The sequence below is a fragment of the Nomascus leucogenys genome, chromosome 24 (genome assembly GCF_006542625.1).
Source record: "Nomascus leucogenys isolate Asia chromosome 24, Asia_NLE_v1, whole genome shotgun sequence".
NCBI classification, from domain to species: Eukaryota; Metazoa; Chordata; class Mammalia; order Primates; family Hylobatidae; genus Nomascus; species Nomascus leucogenys.
This window is the reverse complement of record NC_044404.1, coordinates 28,281,156-28,301,050: the sequence shown is the minus strand read 5'-3', so window position 1 is coordinate 28,301,050 and position 19,895 is coordinate 28,281,156. Positions and strand designations below refer to the sequence as shown.

At 46.3% G+C, this 19,895-nt stretch overlaps 1 protein-coding gene, 1 long non-coding RNA gene and 2 other non-coding genes across 8 annotated transcripts in view; all 4 read right to left on the bottom strand.

Annotated features, from left to right (window-relative positions):
- Window positions 1-528: 528 nt before the first annotated feature.
- LOC115832992 lies at window positions 529-3,723 on the bottom strand. Its single transcript, XR_004028414.1, has 3 exons — window positions 3,611-3,723; window positions 1,660-1,693; window positions 529-997 (listed from the first exon to the last, which is right to left on the bottom strand). It is a non-coding gene; the product is annotated as an uncharacterized LOC115832992 (long non-coding RNA).
- On the bottom strand, window positions 1,065-1,268 carry LOC115833103. Its single transcript, XR_004028548.1, has one exon. It is a non-coding gene; the product is annotated as a small nucleolar RNA SNORA73 family (small nucleolar RNA).
- LOC115833102 lies at window positions 2,142-2,346 on the bottom strand. Its single transcript, XR_004028547.1, has one exon. It is a non-coding gene; the product is annotated as a small nucleolar RNA SNORA73 family (small nucleolar RNA).
- A 5,755-nt stretch (window positions 3,724-9,478) lies between the features above and the next one.
- Window positions 9,479-19,895, bottom strand: part of PHACTR4 (phosphatase and actin regulator 4) — a 131,473-nt gene continuing 121,056 nt past the window's right edge. For 2 of the 5 annotated variants that reach the window (XM_030805272.1, XM_030805269.1), the window contains 4 exons: window positions 18,282-18,343; window positions 17,501-17,638; window positions 16,200-16,276; window positions 9,479-13,297 (listed from right to left, as the gene is read on the bottom strand). In XM_030805272.1, the coding sequence (XP_030661132.1) occupies window positions 13,282-13,297; window positions 16,200-16,276; window positions 17,501-17,638; window positions 18,282-18,343 (293 nt within the window). In that variant the 3' untranslated portion in view covers window positions 9,479-13,281. The remainder of the gene's footprint in view (window positions 13,298-16,199; window positions 16,277-17,500; window positions 17,639-18,281; window positions 18,344-19,895) is intronic. The other 3 variants (XM_030805271.1, XM_030805270.1, XR_004028413.1) reach the window with 2 other exon arrangements.

The following is a 19,895-nucleotide window of genomic DNA, read 5'->3' as shown; positions in this document are numbered from 1 at the left end:
CCAACATAAAGTGAACCCAAGGGGGACCCACCTGAGACTAGGTTTTAGGGACTTTAGAACTGAAGCTATCATGCTAGTTTCCTTCAGCAGTACCATTCATAGATTCTTGGCTGATGTCACCACAGCCATTTCCACAAAAATGAACCACAAACATGCAGTCATATTTATTTTAATTCATAAATACATTAACATAGCAGATGAGGCAATGTTAGGTTAATTACAAATTCATTAGAAATTATACAAAAGTGGCGGGGCAGGGTGGCTCACGCCTGTAAACCCAGCACTTTAGGAGGCCGAGGCAGACAGATCACGAGGTCGTGTTGAGACCAGCCTGGCCAATATGGTAAAACTTCATCTCTACTAAAAATACAAAAATTAGCCAGGTGTGGTGCTACACGCCTGTAGTCCCAGCTACTTGGAAGGCTGAGGCAGGAGAATCGCCTGAACCTGGGAGGCAGAGGTTGCAGTGAGCAAGATCATGCCACTGCACTCCAGCCTGGGAGACAAACGAGGCTCCGTCTCAAAAAAAAAAAAAAAGAAAAATACAAAAGGACTTTTAATATACCCACTAACACCGTGTGCCTTCTGGCCAAGTAGAGTCACTTCTGTGGCTCTTAAAGTGTGAATGAGGTGAAAGAAATGTGCATTCCTAGCTAAATGCCGAATTCCAAAGCCTTAGTACAAAACAGCAGACTTTCTGCGAAACAGGGCGTTTAAAAGAGGTATGGGGGCTGGGCGTGGTGGCTTACACGTTTGTAATCCCAGCTACTTGGGAGGCTGAGGTTGCAGCCAAGATTGCGCCACTGCACTACAGCCTGAGTGACAAGACTCTCAAAAGGAGGCATGAAATGCACCCCAATCTTTTGCTCCAATCTGCCAAAGATTGTCAAACCCTGCTAAAAAAAAAAAAAAATCAGCGTACCTACTCTCCCTTCTATATAAAGGACCCTAAAATTAAATGTCAACACCAAAATATAAGCGCAGATCGTCTTCTCTCCTAAAAGAAAAGAAACAGTGATTAGACTCCTGAAGATCCTACTTCAACTTAAAATCTAGTACACCAGACATGTTTCCTGCATGGTTTGTCTCCCCCGTCATTGTCCACAGGACTCTGGGAAGCTGTAGGAATATGCAGGCGCAGACAGGAGGCCCAGCTTCATGTTCAACGTCGTGGAAAGGGACTGTACATCACGGGGCAGAGCCCTATGCTCCCCTACGCCACTCGGACAGAGCCTGGGGAGAGTGACCTCCCAGGGTATCCACGTTGGAATGCTCGTTAGTGAGGAATGGGAGTAACCGACAAACCCAATATTGCTAATCACCCACAGTATTTTCAAGGGCTAGAATCTTTTTCTCAGCTCAGGCTACACATGTAGATAAAGCCAATTAGGCTTCCTACAGTTCACTAGGGTAACTTTTACTACATTGCACACTTTTAATGAGCAGACTAAAGAAAGCAATTTTTACAGTGTTGAAGTTATGTCAACATGCCTACAAAAATGCAGCAAAGTTGATATTTGGATATTGCTCTGAGAATGAGTCAATGCCTCAGAGGTAAATCCTGACCAACTAGAATAAAGGTCTCTTCGTTCCTACTTCCATTACAGAAATCATTGACAAAGAGCTGATAAGCAAAAAACAATCAGGAGATTTACTTACCAATTAAGAGTTACCTTGGAATCCTTAACAAATCCTGCAAAACAAGATATTAATCTATTAGTACAGCAAAACACTAATCTTTTTCAACGAGGGGCCTCACGCTATCGCCTGGGTTTGGAGTGCAGTGGCACAATCACAGGTCACTACAGCCTCGAACTCCTGGGCTCCAGCTATTCTCCTGCCTCCAGCTACCTATCATCATGCCCGGCTACTTTTTAGCCAACTTTTCTTAAACTGTATTAAGACTTCAATCTGTGTGCGGTGGCTCTCGCCTGTAATCCCAGAACTTTGGAAGCCCAGAGGCTGGCAGATCACGAGACTAGGAGTTTGAGACCAGCCTGACCAACACGGTGAAACCCCAACTCTACAGTGGAGTGCGCCACTGCACTCCAGCCTGGCTGACACAGCGTCACTCCATCTCCCAAAAACAAAACAAAACAAAACAAAACAGAAGACTTCAATCCAGATTCAGGGCTCTAGAAGGCTGTTTCCTGCATGGTTTGTCTCCCCAGTCATTGTCCACAGGACTCTGGGAAGCTGTAGGAATATGCAGGCGCAGACACGAGGCCCAGCTTTATCTCCAACATTGTGGAAAGGGACTGTACATCATGGGGCAGAGCCCTATGCTCCCCTACGCCACTTGGACAGAGCCCGGGGAGAGTGACCTCCCGGGTGTATCCACGTTGGACAATCAGTGTAACGCATACATTTACAGAATCTAATAGGAAACAGTTTAATCCATTCATGTTACTACAGATCTTAAACAAGAATACAAACGAGTTTCCACCCTGTCCACAGTGGGGTGTTAAAAAAATCGGTTTCTAGACTGGTAACATGTCATATTCAGCTATTCTAATTACTTTTCAATAGGCGGTTAGTACTATGCGGAAGGTAGGGCAGAAGCAAAGACAACAATTAGGCCCAGCTATCCTAAATTCAAATGAAACACGTGGACTCGTTAAATTACCCCCAAATCGGCCAGGCACGATGGCTCAGGCCTGTCATCCTAAAAAAAAAATAAAATAAAATAAAGTGACCCAAATCACAAAAATACGAGAAAGCACAATTACGAAATGTAATGCTTCCAAATTATGAAAATCTTCGGCCTGGCGTGGCGGACCACAAGGTCAGGAGTTGGAGACCAGCCTGGCCAACATGGTGAAATCCCGTCTCTACTAAAAATACAAAAATAAGCCGGGCGTGGTGGTACAGGCCTGTAGTCCCAGCTACTCGGGAGGCTGCGGCAGGAGAATTGCTTGAGCCCAGCAGGCGGAGGTTGCAGTGGTGCTATCAAATAAAGAAAAGTTGAGAAAATTCTTAAAGGCAAGTGAGGATCTAGAATAAAACTGCGCAATTCCATTGAGAACGACAATGTGCCTACGATGAGGCAGTAAGATAAACCGTGGGGGTGGCGGTGCACCTTCAGGGACTCGGCGGGTCGGGCGGCAGCCCTGCAGGTCCCGAGGTCTCCATGGCCCACTGCTGGCCCCGGCCCATCTAACGCGTACTTTAGTTGGGACGGATGCCTTCTAAGACACCCATATATAGTTTTAAATTATATGATTTCCGGCCAGGAGCGGTGGCTCACGCCTGTAATCCCAACACTTTGGAAGGCCGAGGGCGATGGGTCACGGAAGTCAGGAGTTCAAAACCAGCCTGACCAACATAGCAAAACCCTGTCTCCACTAAGAATACAAAAATTGGCCGGGCGTGGTGGCACGTGCCTGCAATCCCAGCTGCAGGAGAGGCTGAGGCACGAGAATCGCTTGAACCCGGCAGGCGGAGGTTGCAGCGGGCACTGCAGCCCAGCCTGCGTGACAAACCGACTCCGTCTCAAAATAAGAAAGTAAATAAATAAATAAAACACTATATGATCCTCCTAGGGAAGCTCGGCTACTGATCTGTAGCATTAGACCCACAACTCCGGTGGCAAGCACCTCACCACACTTACCAAGACGAAAAAGCGACGACTGCGAACCCGTCTCCAAGAGGACGGCTGAACGCGAAGCATCCTTATTTAAACCTGACGAAGTGCCCGGAAGTCGTGGAATGTCTATTGCGCGTGCGCAGGAGCATGCGCAGTTAGAGAATCAGCGACTCACTGAGGCTTCTGGGAATCTACTGCAGATTGAGCCCCACCCCTTCCTGGCTCGGAGGCCTCTCGCGGTGGTGGATCCTAACGCGGGGCCTTGCTGGGGAATGCACGTTACAGAAATAGGTCTGTAGGTATGTAGCTGCAGAGGACGTTTACTTCTGTGCAATCACTGGACTCAGTCTGTAGGATATGCCCTTAGATAAACTGGCCAAAAAATTTTTGGAAGAGTCGAACGCGGTGGCTCACGCCTGTGATCACAGCAAAGACCGTGAGGGGCGGATCGCTTGAGGCCAGGAGTTCGAGACCGGCCTGGGCAGCATGGCGAAACCCCGTCTCTACGAAAAATACTAAACATAAGCCGGGCGTGGTGCCACGCACCTCCAGTCCCAGCTACTCGGGAGGCTGAAGCATGAGAATCGTTTGAACCTGGGAGGCGATGGTTGCAGTGAGCCGAGATCGCGCCAGTGCATTCCATTCTGAAGTAAAACGTTGGAATAAGAATGCAGAATGGAAAAAAAATACATATAGAGAAATACGGAGTATCAAAAGGAATTGAATCTGCCTTGTCACCTGTGAAAGAAATAATTTGGTAAATGTGAAGGTAAATAGGATGAAAGTGCCCCTAGACGAATCAGATAAAAGTTTAAAAACTCCAGGCCTGGCGCGGATAAAAATAAATAAAAATAAAAAATAAAAAACTTTGCACAACAGTGTGAATGAATGTACTTAAAAGCACTGCCCTATACTCTTTCTTTGTTTTCGAGATGGAGTTTTGCTGTCACCCAGGCTAGAGTGCAGTGGCGCGGTCTCGGCTCACTGCAACCCCCGCCTCCCGGGTTCAAGCGATTCTCTTGCCTCAGCTTCCTGAGTAGCTGGGATTACAGGCGCCCGCCACCGTGCCTGGCTAATTGTTGTATTTTTAGCAAGACGGGGTTTCACCATCTTGGCCAGGCTGCTCTCGAACTCCTGACCTCAAGCAATCCACCCGCCTCGGCCTCCAAAGTGCTGAGATTACAGGCATGAGCCACTGCACCCGGACTTTTTTTTTTTTTTTTTTTGAAACAGAGTCTCGCTCTGTCGCCCAGGCTGGAAGGAAGTGGCACCATGTTGGCCAGGCTGCTCTCGAACTCCTCACCTCAAGTGATGCCCGCTTCGGCCTCCCAAGGTACTGGGATTACAGGCGTGAGCCACTGCTCCCGGCCCCCTATACATTTTAAACTAGTTAAAAATGGCAAGTTTTACGTATATTTTACCGCACACAAACAAAACCCTCCGAATATGAAGTAGGCAAGTAAAGAATGCTTACGATATATATACATGTGAAATGTTGCAAATATGATGGAAGTTTTAGTATGGTGTAAGGTGGAAAAATGTTGGCTAGAGGGACAAAGCTATCACAGCTGGGCTATCTTGAGTAGTAACGTTTATGGTGTTCCTCCTACATATTAGATTTTGTTCTGAATGCTTTATTACGTACATTATTTACTATCACAGCAATTCTTTTTTTTTTTTTTTTTTTGAGATGGAGTCTTGCTCTGTTGCCCAGGCTGGAGAGCAGTGGCTCGATCTCGGCTCAGTGCGTTCTCTGCCTCCTGGGTTCAAGCCATTCTCCTGCCTCAGCCTCCCGAGTTGCTGGGACTGCAGGTGAGTGTCACCACGCCCCACTGATTTTTGTATTTTCAGTAGAGACGGGGTTTCACCATATTGGCCAGGGTGGTCTCGAACTCCTGACCACATGATCCGCCCGCCTTGACCTCCCAAAGTGCTGGGATTACAGGCATGAGCCACAGCACCCGGCCTACAAAAAAAATTTTTTTTTTTTTTTTGAGACGGAGTCTCGCTCTGTCGCCCAGGCTGGAGTGCAGTGGTGCAATCTTGGCTCACTGCAACCTCCGCCTCCCAGGTTCAAGCAATTCTCCTGCTTCAGCCTCCTGAGTAGCTGGGATTACAGGCACCCGCCACCATGCCCAGCTAATTTTTGTATTTTTAGTAGAGACGGGGTTTCAGCATGTTGGTCAGGCTGGTCTCGAACCCCTGACCTCATGATCCACCCGCCTCGGCCTCCCAAAGTGCTGGGATTACAGGCGTGAGCCACTGTGCCCGACCCCGGCCTACAAAATAAAAAAAAAAAATGTTAGCTGAGTGTGGTGGCACATTCCTGTAATCCTAGCTCCTTATGTTATGAGGTGTGAGGATCACCTGAACCCAGGAGATTGAGGCTGCAATGAGTCGTGATCATGCCACTGCACTCCAGCCTGTGCAACAGAGCAAGAACCTATCTCAAAAAAAAAAAAAAAAAAAAAAAAAAAAGACATTTCTGATGTAGGGTTTGTCGTCCCGCTGGAATTGCAAGGTAAGAGAGGAACTTGAGGCTACCAGAGTTTCAGGCTTAGGAGGCTGAACATACTATGGTCTCTAGCCTTGATAAGTGGAAATGCAGGCAGTGGGGGAGGAGTAACGTCCACATTGGAGTGTATATGAGTTACCTGAGTAACATCTGGTTGTATGTAAGTCCAAAGAGCAATTAGATATATGGGGTTGGGGTTCCTGTAAGAAATCTGAGTTGGTGATAAAAGATTTGAAGTTGTAAGAATTAGGGTGGTGGCTAAAGTCATCTTGGAAGAAAGAGGAAAGTGATGGGAAGACATGAAACCCCAGCATTTATTTTATTTTGAGACAAGATCTCGCTCTGTTGTTGAGGTTGGAATGCAGTGGTGTGAGCAGGACTACTGCAGCCTGGACCACCAGGGCTGAAATGATTCTCTCACCTCAGCCTCTTCTGAGTAACTGGAACTAGAGACATGCACCACCATGCTCAGCTAATTTTTTAAATTTTTGGTAGAGATGGAGTCTCACTATACTGCCCAAGCTGGTCTTGAACTCCTGGCCTGAAGTGATCTGCCAATCTTGGCTTCCGAAAGTGCTGGGATCACAGGCATGAGCCACCACACCCGGTAAAACACAGCATTCATTTATTTTATTTTATTTATTTATTTTTGGATGGAGTCTCACTCTGTCACACAGGCTGGAGTGCAGTGTTGTGATCTTGGCTCACGGCAACCTCCACCTCCCGGGTTCAAGCAATTCTCATGCCTCAGCCTCCCAAGTAGCTGGGACTGCAGGCACATGCCCCCACGCCCAGCTAATTTTTTTGTAGTTTTAGTAGAGATGGGGTTTCACCATGTGAAAGGCCAGGTTGGTCTCGAACTCCTGACCTCAGGTGAACCACCTGCCTCAGCCTCCCAAAGTGCTGGGATTACAGGCGTGAGCCATCGCACCTGGCCGAAAACCCAGCATTTAAATGGTGTTCAAGGAAGAAGCCGGGAGCACAGAGAAAGGTCAGTCAGGGAAGGAGAACCAGAAAACGGCGGTGCCTCAGAAACCAAAGGAAGAACAGTTTTGAGGACTAGGATATTGTCCAAAGCACCAAATGCTGCAAAGCAGCCAAGTGCAATAACCGAAGGCCTTTGGAAGTGGCAGTTAGCTGAGAAATCCCTGGTGACCACAGGAAAGCCATACTGGTTTGGATTTCGTTTAGATTTTAATGAGCTGAGTTAATATGGCCTTAGATAGGGAAAACAATGTGCACAGACCAGAGGTTATGAAGCAAGGCCAAGAAGCCTGTTCAGTTTACATCTCCATCACTAGTTCTTCCTTTGTCAATCATTTAGCCCAGCTGCCTGGCCTGGGAACTTGGGTTGTTTAACATTGGAATAGATTTCGTGAAGGGAGTATAGGAAAAGCGAGAGAGAGGGTAATAGATTGAAGAGAAATTGGGGTCACGGGAAGATTGTCTTTGTTGTGGGTGAGGGTAGGAAGGAGGTGAGCATTAAATAATTTATTTAATGCTCCCCCTCCCACAATCTTGAGGACTGTGTGTCCTCAGTGCCAAATGAAGGAACGTTAAAACTGTTTGTTCCTGTCGGATGACCTCTATGCTCTACATAGGAGGCAAAATTCTTTGGGGAAGAAATTAACAATATCCACACAAAACACCAGATGGAGCGAGAGGTCTGGGTTGCTGGTCATTCCTGGTTTTCCCTTCATGCCTCCTAGGGCTGAAATGGAATAGAAGTTGAAACAGTGGTGCTGGCTGTGTTTTGGCTTCAAGGATAGGATTTTCAGGCCGGGCGCGGTGGCTCACGCTTGTAATCGCAGCACTTTGGGAGGCCGAGGCGGGCGGATCACGAGGTCAGGAGATCGAGACCACGGTGAAACCCCGTCCCTACTAAAAATACAAGAAAAATTAGCCGGGCGTGGTGGCGGGCGCCTGTAGTCCCAGCTACTCGGAGAGGCTGAGGCAGGAGAATGGCGTGAACCCGGGAGACGGAGCTTGCAGTGAGCCGAGATTGCGCCACTGCACTCCAGCCTGGGCGACAGAGCAAGACTCCATCTCAAAAAAAAAAAAAAAAAAAAGAAAAGAAAAGGATAGGATTTTCTTTGTTGCACATTGTCGTCTTTTTATGCTATTTCATCCTTTGCCTATTCAGTGTCCATTGGACCTGCTCCTCTTTTTTTCAAGAGACAAGGTCTATGTTGCCCAGGCTGGTATTGAACTCCTGGGCTCAAGTGATCCTTCCACCGCAGCTTCCCAAGCGGCTGGGACTACAGGTGTGCACCACTGCACCAGGCTGGACCTGCCTTTTCCTGGGGTACAGTTATATAAATCCACAGAGACCCAAAATTCATTCATTGTTTTGGCAAACACTGGGCAATCTTCATCTTCAAAACAGCTTTCTGGAGACAATTTAACCTCAAAAGGGCAATAGCAATTTGAGGCTTCTTTGGAGGGCTAGTAGAAGGACAATCTGGGAACAGGTGGACACAAGGAGTTCTGACTCATGGTTTCTTTTAACTCTTGGTAAAGGGTGGTGCACTAAACAAGGCCAGTCTCTTAAGTGACAAATAGAAGTGAGTCATCGCTGAGCCCAGCTGGACTGAAACTGGGCTGCTTGCCGGAAAAGAAAACATGAAGTACTAGGTGTCCTGGGCCGGGTGCAGTGGCTCATGCCTGTAGTCCTAGCACTTTGGGAGGCTGAGGCAGGCGGATCACCTGAGGTCAGGAGTTCGAGACCAGCCTGGCCAACATGGTGAAACCCCGTCTCTACTAAAAATACAAAAAATTAGCCGGGGGTGGTGGCAGATGCCTGTACTCCCAGCTACTCAGGAGGCTGAGGCAGGAGAATCGCTTGAATCTGGGAGGCAGAGGTTGCAGTGAGCCGAGATCATGCCACTGCACTCCAGCCTGGGTGACAGAGCAAGACTCTGTCCTGGGGAAAAAAAAAAGAAAAAGTATTAAGTGTCCTTTTGTGATGTCATCTTGGGGGTCCAATTATATGTGGTTAATATAAACTCTTTTTTTTTTTTTTGAGATGGAGTTTTGCTCTTGTTGCCCAGGCTGGAGTGCAATGGCGCGATCTCAGCTCACTGCAACCTCCGCCTCCTGGGTTCAAGTGATTCTCCTGCCTCAGCCTCCCGAGTAGCTGGGATTACAGGCATGTGTCACCACGCCTAGCTAATTTTGTATTTTTAGTAGAGATGGGGTTTCTCCCTGTTGGTCAGGCTGGTCTCAAACTCCCGACCTCAGGTGATCCACCTGCCTTGTCCTCCCAAAGTGCTGGGCTTACAGGTGTGAGCCACCGCGCCTGGCTTACATATCATTTTTAAACTGGATTTTTTTGGGATAGAGTGTAATGTAAAAGAAAATACCTCACACCAGAATAGTATAGTTGGTATTTAAAAATTCTAAAATATTTAATAATTAATATTGATGGGAAGACTGATATACAATGCAATTATTTATTTTACAAGGAGATTCTATACATCAGGGAGGCATCTTGAAGTACAATACACCAGGGTTTCATTTCTTCTTTACATTATGATTGTGAGTTTCCATATAAGTTGGTACTTACATGGAAAGGGAACACAAAATCCATTTTTATATACATAAAAACAGAACAAACACCCAAAGAGACTTGACCCCCAAAATGTCCTGTTTCACTTGAAAATAACATGAATGAGATGAAAGATGAACCAGATTACTTGGTGATGCACAGAAGGCGAACAAATAGCTCAGGAAATCAAATCCTGTTTCAAGCTTGGCACATTAAGGGTAAGAAAGGTAGTGAAAGAAGGGTTTGAAAATATCATCTCAAGCCAAAGAAAATGCTGGCAGAAGACAGTCTCCAGACCAGTAAGATAGAATGGTTAGAAATCAAGTTAGAGTTATTGTGTGGCTACCTTATATCCAGACCTCTAACAGACTGAGTGGAATTGTCACTTCTTTTCCCTCAGTTATCCCAAGTGTTAGTAAACTTCAAGGAGGCTGGGTACGATGACTCACACCTGCAATCTCAGAACTTTGGGAGGCCAAGATGGGCAGATTCCTTGAGCCCCGGTGTTCAAGACCAGCCTGGGCAATATGGCAAAACCTCATCTCTAAAAAAACACAAAAATTAGCTGGGCGTGGTGGCACGTGCCTGTAGTCCCAGCTACTTAGACTGAAGTGGGAGGATCGCTTGAGCCTGGGAGGCAGAGGTTGCTTTGAGCCAATACTGTGCCACTGCACTCCAGCATGGGTGACAGAGTGAGACCCTATCTCCAAAAACAAAACAAATCAAAACCAAACAAAAAATTTCAAGGAAGGCTGGGCACGGTGGCTCATGCCTGTAATCCCAGCACTTTGGGAGGCCGAGGTGGGTGGATCATCCGAGGTCGGGAGTTTGAGACCAGCCTGACCAACATGGAGAAACCTCATCTCTACTAAAAATATAAAATTAGCCAGGTGTGGTGGCTCATGCCTGTAATCCCAGCTACTTGGGAGGCTGAGGTAGGAGAATTGCTTCAACCCGGGAGGCGGAGGTTGCAGTGAGCTGAGATTGCACCATTGCACTCCAGCCTGGGCAACAAGAGCAAAATTCCGTCTCAAAAACAAAACAAAACAAAAAAAACTTCAAGGAGATGTGGAGCATTCTTTCTTTTTCTTTCTTTTTTTGTTTTTTTTGAGATGGATTCTCGCTCTGTTGCCCAGGCTGGAGTGCAGTGGTACGATCTCGGCTCACTGCAACCTCCGCCTCCTGGGTTCAAGCGACTCTCCTGCCTCAGCGTCCTGAGTAGTTGGGATTACAGATGCATGCCAACATGCCAGGCTAATTTTTGTATTTTTAGTAGAGACAGGGTTTCACCATGTTGGTCAGGCTGGTCTCAAACTCCGGACCTTGTTATCTGCCCGCCTTGGCTTCCCAAAGTGCTGATATTAAAGGCGTGAACCACCATGCCTGGCCTAGGTTTTGTTTTGAACTGATATTCTGTTTCTTCAGCAAGTCCACATAAGAATGTGGATATGAAAGGATGAAAATCTACTGAAAGATTACATACAGAACAAATAACAGGGACCCACAGAATAAATCAGAAGTAATCTATGAAATAGCCACAACTTCTTGAACATAAAAGCGAAGGGAAAAAAAGCCACATTCATCAGATTAAACAGAAACTATTAATTTTTTTCTTCCATTTATAGTGTGGATAGGAATTAAAGCGAAACAGTGAGACTGTATGGTTTTCAATACAAGTGCAAAGAAAGCAACAAAATCTTCTGTTTTAGGAAATCATATTAATATCTATTACAAATGCAGAAAGCAGGAGGGCTGAGTCGATGCCCCAGCACCAACCATACTGGTTATACTGTGGAAGAGGGGCGGGTGAGGTGGGAGCTGCCAGAGAGAGTCAGCAGGGGGATCAGCACTGAAGAGGAGGCGCGCAGCAGGAGGGCAAAGAGCACTGAGAGGAAGAGGGGAGCAGTGGGCCATGATCGTGCCCTCTTTGCTTCTCCAGAGGCCCTTTCCTATGCAGCACCCCACACCCAGCCAGACCTTGTTGTGATTCTGGCTGGAAGTGTTGGGACCGACAGCTCATAAATGCTCCCACAGAGTTGATACAACTCTGCTTTAAGGAGGAGAATACATTTATTGGTTGAAGTGATTTAGACTATCATTTGGTAAATAAAACTACAATAGCCTATAAAATGTAACCCACTAGTTTTCTGCCACGTTAGCATTAATATTAAGGCTTTTTTTTTTTTTTTTGAAATGGAATCTCGCTCTGTCACCCAGGCTGGAGTGCAGTGGCGCGATCTCGGCTCACTGCAAGCTCCACCTTCCAGGTTCAAGCAATTCTCCCGTCTCAGCCTCCCCAGTGGCTGGGACTACAAGGCACAAGCCACCATGCCCGGCTAATTTTTTCATTTTTTAGCAGAGACAGGGTTTTGCCATGTTGGCCAGGCTGGTCTTGAACCCCTGAACTCAGGTGATCCACCCGCCTCAGCCTCCCAAAGTGTTGGGATTACAGGCGTGAGCCACTGAATCTGGCTAAGGCTTTTTTTGTTGTTGTTGCAAGGAAGGAAGAAGGGGATTTACTGAAAATGAAAGTGCACTCCACAGTGTGGGAGTGGGCCTGAGCACAGGGGCTCAAAAGGCCTTTCTTGTTTTTGTATATAGAAAATACACATGCTTTCTCATCTAACCGATTTTTTTTTTTTTTTTAAGACAGAGTCTCACTTTGTTGCTCAGGCTGGAGTGCAGTGGGTGTGATCTTGGCTCACTGCAACCTTCACCTCCTGGGTTCAAGCGATTCTCATGCCTCAACCAGGAGCCACCACACCTGGCTAATTTTTGTATTTTTAGTAGAGATGGGGTTTCACCATGTTGGCCAGGCTGGTCTTGAATTCCTGACCTCAGTTGATCTGCCCACCTCGGCCTCCCAAAGTGCTGGGATTACAGGTGTGAGCCACCGCGCCTGGCCTCATCTAACCAATTTGGATTCTGGTTGGAGTTCAGGAAAAACGTAAGTTCCCATTACTTCCAGATTATTTTAAAATAAAAAATCATGACGACTTGTGAGGAAAAGGAAGAACATGTCAGATCCTGAGCTTCCCCTCAGGCTTGAGTGCCTCAAGAGGACTGTATTGCTGTGTTACGAGAGGTACAGTGCGATGCTTTCATCTGATATGCCAGTGTGGTAAGAAGGCTTTCCCTGGAGGTAGAGACTCTTTTACCAGAAGGTTGGGGGTCTCCAGAAGGTTTTCCCCACCAGGAATTGGATTTGATGGCTGGAATTTAGAGCCTACACATTTGGGTCTCACAATCAGGACAGGGCAGGTAAGGCTAATGGTGCAAACTGTGTCTCAGCACAGGCAGTCATCTAGGGGAAGGGGTGTGGTGCAGCCAGTAAAACCTGGAACCTGCAAGTGGTTCAGAACTTTGGTGGCCAGTAAGGGAAAAAGTCCTCAAGTATATGCTACAATATTGAAAGGTTCAAAAGCACCGACAAAGCGTTGTTTTGCCCCAGGTGCAGCACATGAGACTCTGTTCCAGTGAAATGCTACATTCAAAGAAGTGCTGTCCACCTCAGAAGATCCCAGAGGACGCAATTCTGGCTGTGCTGGGAAGTGCTAAAGTTCCCTCCATATGTCACTTTGGAGAAGGAAGCAGCAAAGCAGCCATGTTGAGTTCCTCTCTCAACCTTTGGCATCATGGACGATGGTAGCTAAAAGAGATAAAAAAGAGACAAGTTACCACATGATGTACATTGCTTTGCTATTAATGTATCAGTAGTAATGAAGTGTTATACCTAATTAACATTGCCTTTCCTCTGCTGTAATTCTACCTGACCTTTCTGTTGCATCTGATACTCCTCATCTGCTTCCTTCTTTCTTAAAACTTCTCGGCTGGGCGCGATGGTTCACGCCTGTAATCCCAGCACTTTGGGAGGCCGAGGCAGGCGGATCATGAGGTCAGGAGATCGAGACCATCCTGGCTAACATGGTGAAACCCCATCTCTACTAAAAATACAAAAAATTAGCTGGACGTGATGGCGCGCACCTATAGTCCCAGCTACTCGCGAGGCTGAGGCAGGAGAATGGCGTGAACCTGGGAGGTGGAGTTTGTAGTGAGCCGAGATCGCGCCACTGCACTCCAGCCTGGGTGACAGAGCAAGACTCCATCTCAAAAAAAAAAAAAAAAACTCCTCTTGGCTTCTGTAAGACCATCTTTTCCGCAATTTTCTCTCTTCTTCAATTGATCTTTCTCAGTATGCTGTCCTGGTTCATTTTCCTCTGTCTACCCTTTAAATAAAAAACAATTTTCCTTGTCCGGTCACGGTGGCTCATGCCTGTAATCAATCCCAACAATTTGGGAGGCCAAGGTGAGAAGAACATTTGAGACCAGGAGTTTGAGAGCAGCCTGGGCAACATACGGAGACCCTGTCTCTACAAATGATCAAAAAGTTAGCCAGGTGTGGTGGCCTGTGCCTGTAGTCACAGCTACTGAGGAGGCTGAGGTGGGAGGATGGCTTGAACTCGAGAGGTTGAGGCTGCAGTGAGCCACGATCACGCCACTGCACTCCAGCCTGGGTGACAGAGTGAGACCTTGTCTCAAAAAAAAAAAAAAAAAAATCCCCCCTAAAGGTCCACTATCTTCTTTCATTTGTATCTTGAGACTTTGCTTTCTTTCTGGATTCTAGGCTGCATATCTAATGGTCTTCTAGGTATCTCCATGTGTCATAGGCTCCTCAAACTAAACACATGCAATGTATTTTCTAGCTTGTTCACTGTCTGCCTTCTTTTAGAATAAAAGCTTGGTCAGGCATAGTGGTTCACACTTGTAATCCCAACACTTTGGGAGGCCAAGATGGGAGGATCACTTGAGGCCAGGAATTCAAGACCAGCCTGGGAAACATAGTGAGACCCCCATCTCTATTTAAAAAAGAAAAAAAAGAAAGCCTCATTGAGGACAGAGACTTTATCTTTTTTTTTTTTTTTTTTTTTTTTTTTGAGACGGAGTCTCGCTCTGTCGCCCAGGCTGGAGTGCAGTGGCGCAATCTCGGCTCACTGCAAGCTCCGCCTCCCGGGTTCACGCCATTCTCCTGCCTCAGCCTCTCCGAGTAGCTGGGACTACAGGCGCCCGCCACCACGCCCGGCTAATTTTTTGTATTTTTAGTAGAGACGGGGTTTCACTGTGGTCTCGATCTCCTGACCTCGTGATTCGCCCGCCTCGGCCTCCCAAAGTGCTGGGATTACAAGCGTGAGCCACCGCGCCCAGCCCTTTCTTTTTCTTTTTTTGAGAGACAGTCTTGCTCTGTTGCCCAGGTTGAGCGCAGTTGCACGATCTCGGCTTACTGCAACCTCTGCTTCCGGGGTTCAAGCGATTCTCCTGCCTCAGCCTCCCAAGTATCTGGGACTACAGGCTTGCGCCACCATGCCCGGCTAATTTTTGTATTTTTAGTAGAGACGGGGTTTCACCATGTTGGCCAGGCTGGTCTCCAACTGGCCTCAAGTGATCCACCTGCCTCAGCCTCCCAAAGTGCTGGGATTACATGTGTGAGCCACTGCGCCCAGCCTATACTGGTCCTTCTGCTTACAAGGTTCTTTCCTTCCTTTTTGTTCAGATTAATTTTTTTTATATACCTTAAGATCTAGCGTAAATGTCACATTCTCTATAACTTTTTCCTTTAGCAAAAACTGTTCTTTTTAGCAATGGCATCTTACTTTGTTGTCCAGGCTTCAGTGCAGTGGCGTGACCATGGATCACTGCTGCCTCAATTTCCCAGGCTCAAGTGAATTTCCTACCTCAGCCTCCAAGTAGCTGGACTACAGGAGCATGCCACTGCACCTTTTGGCCATTTTTTTTTTTTTTTGAGATGGAGTCTCGCTCTGTCACCCAGGCTGGAGTGCAGTGGCGTGATCTTGGCTCACTGCAAACTCCGCCTCCCAGGTTCAAGCAGTTCTTCTGCCTCAGCCTCCTGAGTAGCTGGGACTATAGGCATGCGCCACCACACCCAGCTAAGTTTTGTATTTTCAGTAGAGACGGGGTTTCACCATATTGGTTAGGCTGGTCTCAAACTCCTGACCTCGTGATCTGCCCACCTCAGCCCCCCAAAGTGCTGGGATTACTGGCATGAGCCACCATGCCCAGCCTGCATCTGGCTAATTTTTTTTTTTTTGAGATGGAGTCTTGCTCTGTTGCCCAGGCTGGAGTGCAGTGGCGTGATCTCGGCTCACTGCAAGCTCCATCTCCTGGGTTCACACCATTCTCCTGCCTCAGCCTCCTGAGTAGCTGGGACTACAGGCGCCCGCCACCATGCCCAGCTAATTTTTTGTATTTTTAGTAGAGAGGGGGTTTCACCGTGTTAGCCAGGATGGTCTCGATCTCCTGACCTCATGATCTGCCCACCTCAGCCCCCCAAAGTGCTGGGATTACAGGCGTGAGCCACCGCGCCTGGCCTAGGCATTTACTATTGCTTCTATTCTTTTCATCCCTTTGAATGCAGTCTTGCAATCAACACTGAGTGTTTTTCTTTTTACTGACGTCATTAGAGCCCTTCATATCTGAACAATGTTTTTTGGAAAATTCTACCTAGCACATATATGATTGGGTCTTTTCGGTCTTACCGTGTAAAATGTTTGCTCTCTTCATGAACCTCCATCTCGGAGCTTTTAAATTCATTTAATTCTTTTCTTATGGCAGCCTGTGGAGTAGAAACAAAAATGTTTCAGCTTCTTCTGGCTGCTTTGCACAGCAGTGTAACTTCTCATTTTTCTGTACTGTGTTTAACTTTGTAAGTCAATGCAACCCCTCACAGGCAACCCAGACACCAGGTCAACACAATGATACCCATCTGTCTCATAATAAACCTAAAATTTCTAGTTTAATCAAAATACTTGAAAATCTTGAAAGATATATTATAGCTTTTATAGTTTTTTTGTTTTTGTTTTTGTTTTTTCGTGAGATGGAATCTTGCTCTGTTGCTGAGGCTGGAGTGCAGTGGTGCAATCTCAGCTCACTGCAACCTTCAGCTCCTGGGTTCAGGTGATTCTCCTGCCTTAGCCTCCCGAATAGCTGGGATTAGAGGTGCACATCACCACGCCCGGCTATTTTGTATTTTTAGTACAGACAGGGTTTCACCATGTTGGCCAGGCTGGTCTTGAACTCCTGACCTCAAGAGATCTACCTGCCTCGGCCTCCCAAAGTGCTGGGATTACAGTGTGAGCCACTGCACCTGGCTAGTTTTTTTTTTTTTTTAATTTTAAATTTTAATTTTTGAGATGGAGTCTCACTTTGCTGCCCAGGCTGGCGTGCATTGGCATGATCTCGGCTCACTGCAACCTCCACTTCCTAGGTTCAAGCAATTCTCCTGCTTCAGCCTCCTGAGTAGCTGGGATTACAGGTGCATGCCATCACACCCGGCTAATTTTTGTTATTTTTAGTAGAGATGGGGTTTCGCCATGTTGGCCAGGCTGGTCTTGAACTCCTTACCTCAAGTGATCCCTCCGCCTTGGCCTCCCAGAGTGCTAGGATTACAGGCATAAGCCACCATGCCTGGCCAGCTTTTACAGTTTTTCACAGCATCATAAAAATGAAATATTGGTAATTACTAAAATATATAGCCCAAACTCCCTCTAACCAAACAACCACTGTTTGAAATGTATTTATTCCTTCCAGTGTTTTTACTCTGTGATATAGCGGGGATTTTCTTTCTTTCAGTATTGGTGGTAGAGTTACCAAAACATACTGAGTTAGTATAACATTTTGACTTGTTCAACTTGGCATTTTGTATCTTGATTTGAAATTTAATATTATATTAAAACTAGAAGTTTTGTTTGTGGTTCTCCCTTCTAGTTAGTATCTTGGATCCTCCAAATAAAGAGAAAAAGAGAAAGAGAAAAAAAGCAAGAGAGTGCTTTCCAGGTACCTTGTCAGCAGGGGTCAGTTTGGTCCAAGGTTTGTCGGCTCGCCGGTCATAATCTTGAGCATCTGTTACCTCTACATATTCATTAAACCTCAGAATCTTCCTGGCAAGGAGTTCAGCCACAGTTGGCCTTTGACTGAGCTGAAGGAAACGGAGCCTCTTAGTTCACCAAGCCAATAATTAGGCATCAATCATGCATTCAAATTGCCTCTAACCCAGTGCTTCAATCTTCATTGGAATCACCTGGGGGAGCTTTAGACCCTATTGATCCCTGGAGGTCCCACCCCCAGTGATTATGGTTATCAGGTGGTTTTTTGTTTTGTTTTTTTTTTTGAGACAGGGTCTTGCCCTGTCACCCAGGCTGGAGTGCAGTGGCACAATCACAGCTCACTGCAGCCTCAACCTCCCAAGCTCAAATGATCCTCCTACCTCAGCCTCCCAAGTAGCTGATATTACAGGCGCATACCACCATGCCTGGCTAATATTTTTTTTTTTTGTAGAGGTGGGGTTTTGCCATGTTGCCCAGGCTGCAAATTCATTTTTTTCTTTTTCTTTTCTTTTTTCTTCTTCTTTTTTTTTTTTTTTTTTAATATAGAGACAAGGTTTCACTGTTTTCCCCAGGCTGGTCTTGAACTCCTGGGCTCAAGCAATCCTCCTGCCATGGCCTCCCAAAGTGCTGGGATTACAGGTGCAAGCCACTGTGCCCAGCTGCGAATTCATTTCCAATCAAATAGGCCATCCAAATATAACACATATAGTTAACTGAACACACAGGCAGTAGTACCTTTCTAGTGAGCCGACGTTTAATTTCTCGTTTTTCTGCCTGACGATCAGCTTCATTTTTAGCTACAGTTGACAATCAGAAGGAAGGAATATTACTCACAAATGACAATTTGCATATCAAACGTTTTAGTAATTACATTATAGATATTTCTTTTCTTTTTTTTTTTTTTTGAGATAGTTTTGCTCTTATTGCCCAGGCTGGAGTGCAATGGTGCAATCTTGGCTCACTGCAACCTCGGCCTCCCGAGTTCAAGCGATTCTCCTGTCTCAGCCACCCAAGTAGCTGGGATTACAGGCACATGCCATGCCCAGCTGATTTTTGTATTTTTAGTAGAGACAGGGTTTCATCATATTGGTCAGGCTGGTGTTGAACTCCTGACCTCAGGTGATCTGCCCGCCTCAGCCTTCCAGGTGCTGGCCTTACAGGTGTGAGCCACCGTGCCCAGCCCAGATATTTCTTTTATTTTTTTCTTTTTTTTTTTTGAGACGGAGTCTTGCTCTGTCACCCATGCTGGAGTGCAGTGGCGCAATCTCGGCTCACTGCAAGCTCCGCCTCCCGGGTTCACGCCATTCTCCTGCCTTAGCCTCCCGAGTAGCTGGGACTACAGGTGCCTGCCACCATGCCCAGCTAATTTTTTTGTATTTTTAGTAGAGACGGGGTTTTCACCGTGTTAACCAGGATGGTCTCGATCTCCTGACCTCGTGATCAACCCACCTCGGCCCAGATATTTCTTATAGGCCCAAATCAGAATAAAATACTAACTTTGGGGATGGCTAAACAAAACAATTTTCTTGTCAACGATACAAATACTTAAGAGCCCGATACAAATACTTAAGAGCAAGAGTCAGCAAACTATGGCACCACGTCTCGCCAGTTGCCTGTATTTTTCCTGCCCATGAGCTAACAATAGTCTTCACATTTTTAAATGGTTTTGTAAGTACCTATTACGTATAGTTGTTCATTTGCTTTTTGGCCTGCAAAACCCAAAATGTTTACTATGTATGCTTTAAGGAAAAGCCTGCAGATTCTTGCTCAAGAGTAACTGCTAAGAATGGACAATGGCGATCACACTGAGTTTTGTGTGATGCGTCTATAAGGGGACCCACACTAGAAAATTTACTAAGTGATTAAGTTGTGTATACCCAAGTAGTGCTGAGAGAACAGGGGATGGATTGGTCAGACTGAACATGCTCACAAATAGCCCTAAGGAAGCCCAAACCTTCTCAGTGAGGAGACTTTTAAGGCCAAATTTCACTCTATATTCTGGAAAAACAAATCAAATATGTACTAGATTAGAATGTTATTTCAGGAAGTTAATTATGTACACAGACAGCAAATTAAATATATGGTCCCATTTGGTAACTACAGAGGTAAGAAAGTCTTAAGGGATTAAAGCAAGAGGAAAACTGCTGCATTTGGGACTTGCTTTGGGCCCCAGCCCTCAGACTCTAGGAATAGGAAGGTATCCATATGCACAGCTACCTCCTTAGCACCCTGAACACAGAAAAATTGGGCACATCGCCCATACACCGTCAAATCCTCCCAAATGCCCATGGCAGTTCCAGGATACGGTGAGCACACGGAAACAAAGCTTTCTAGAGTATCACAGCACAC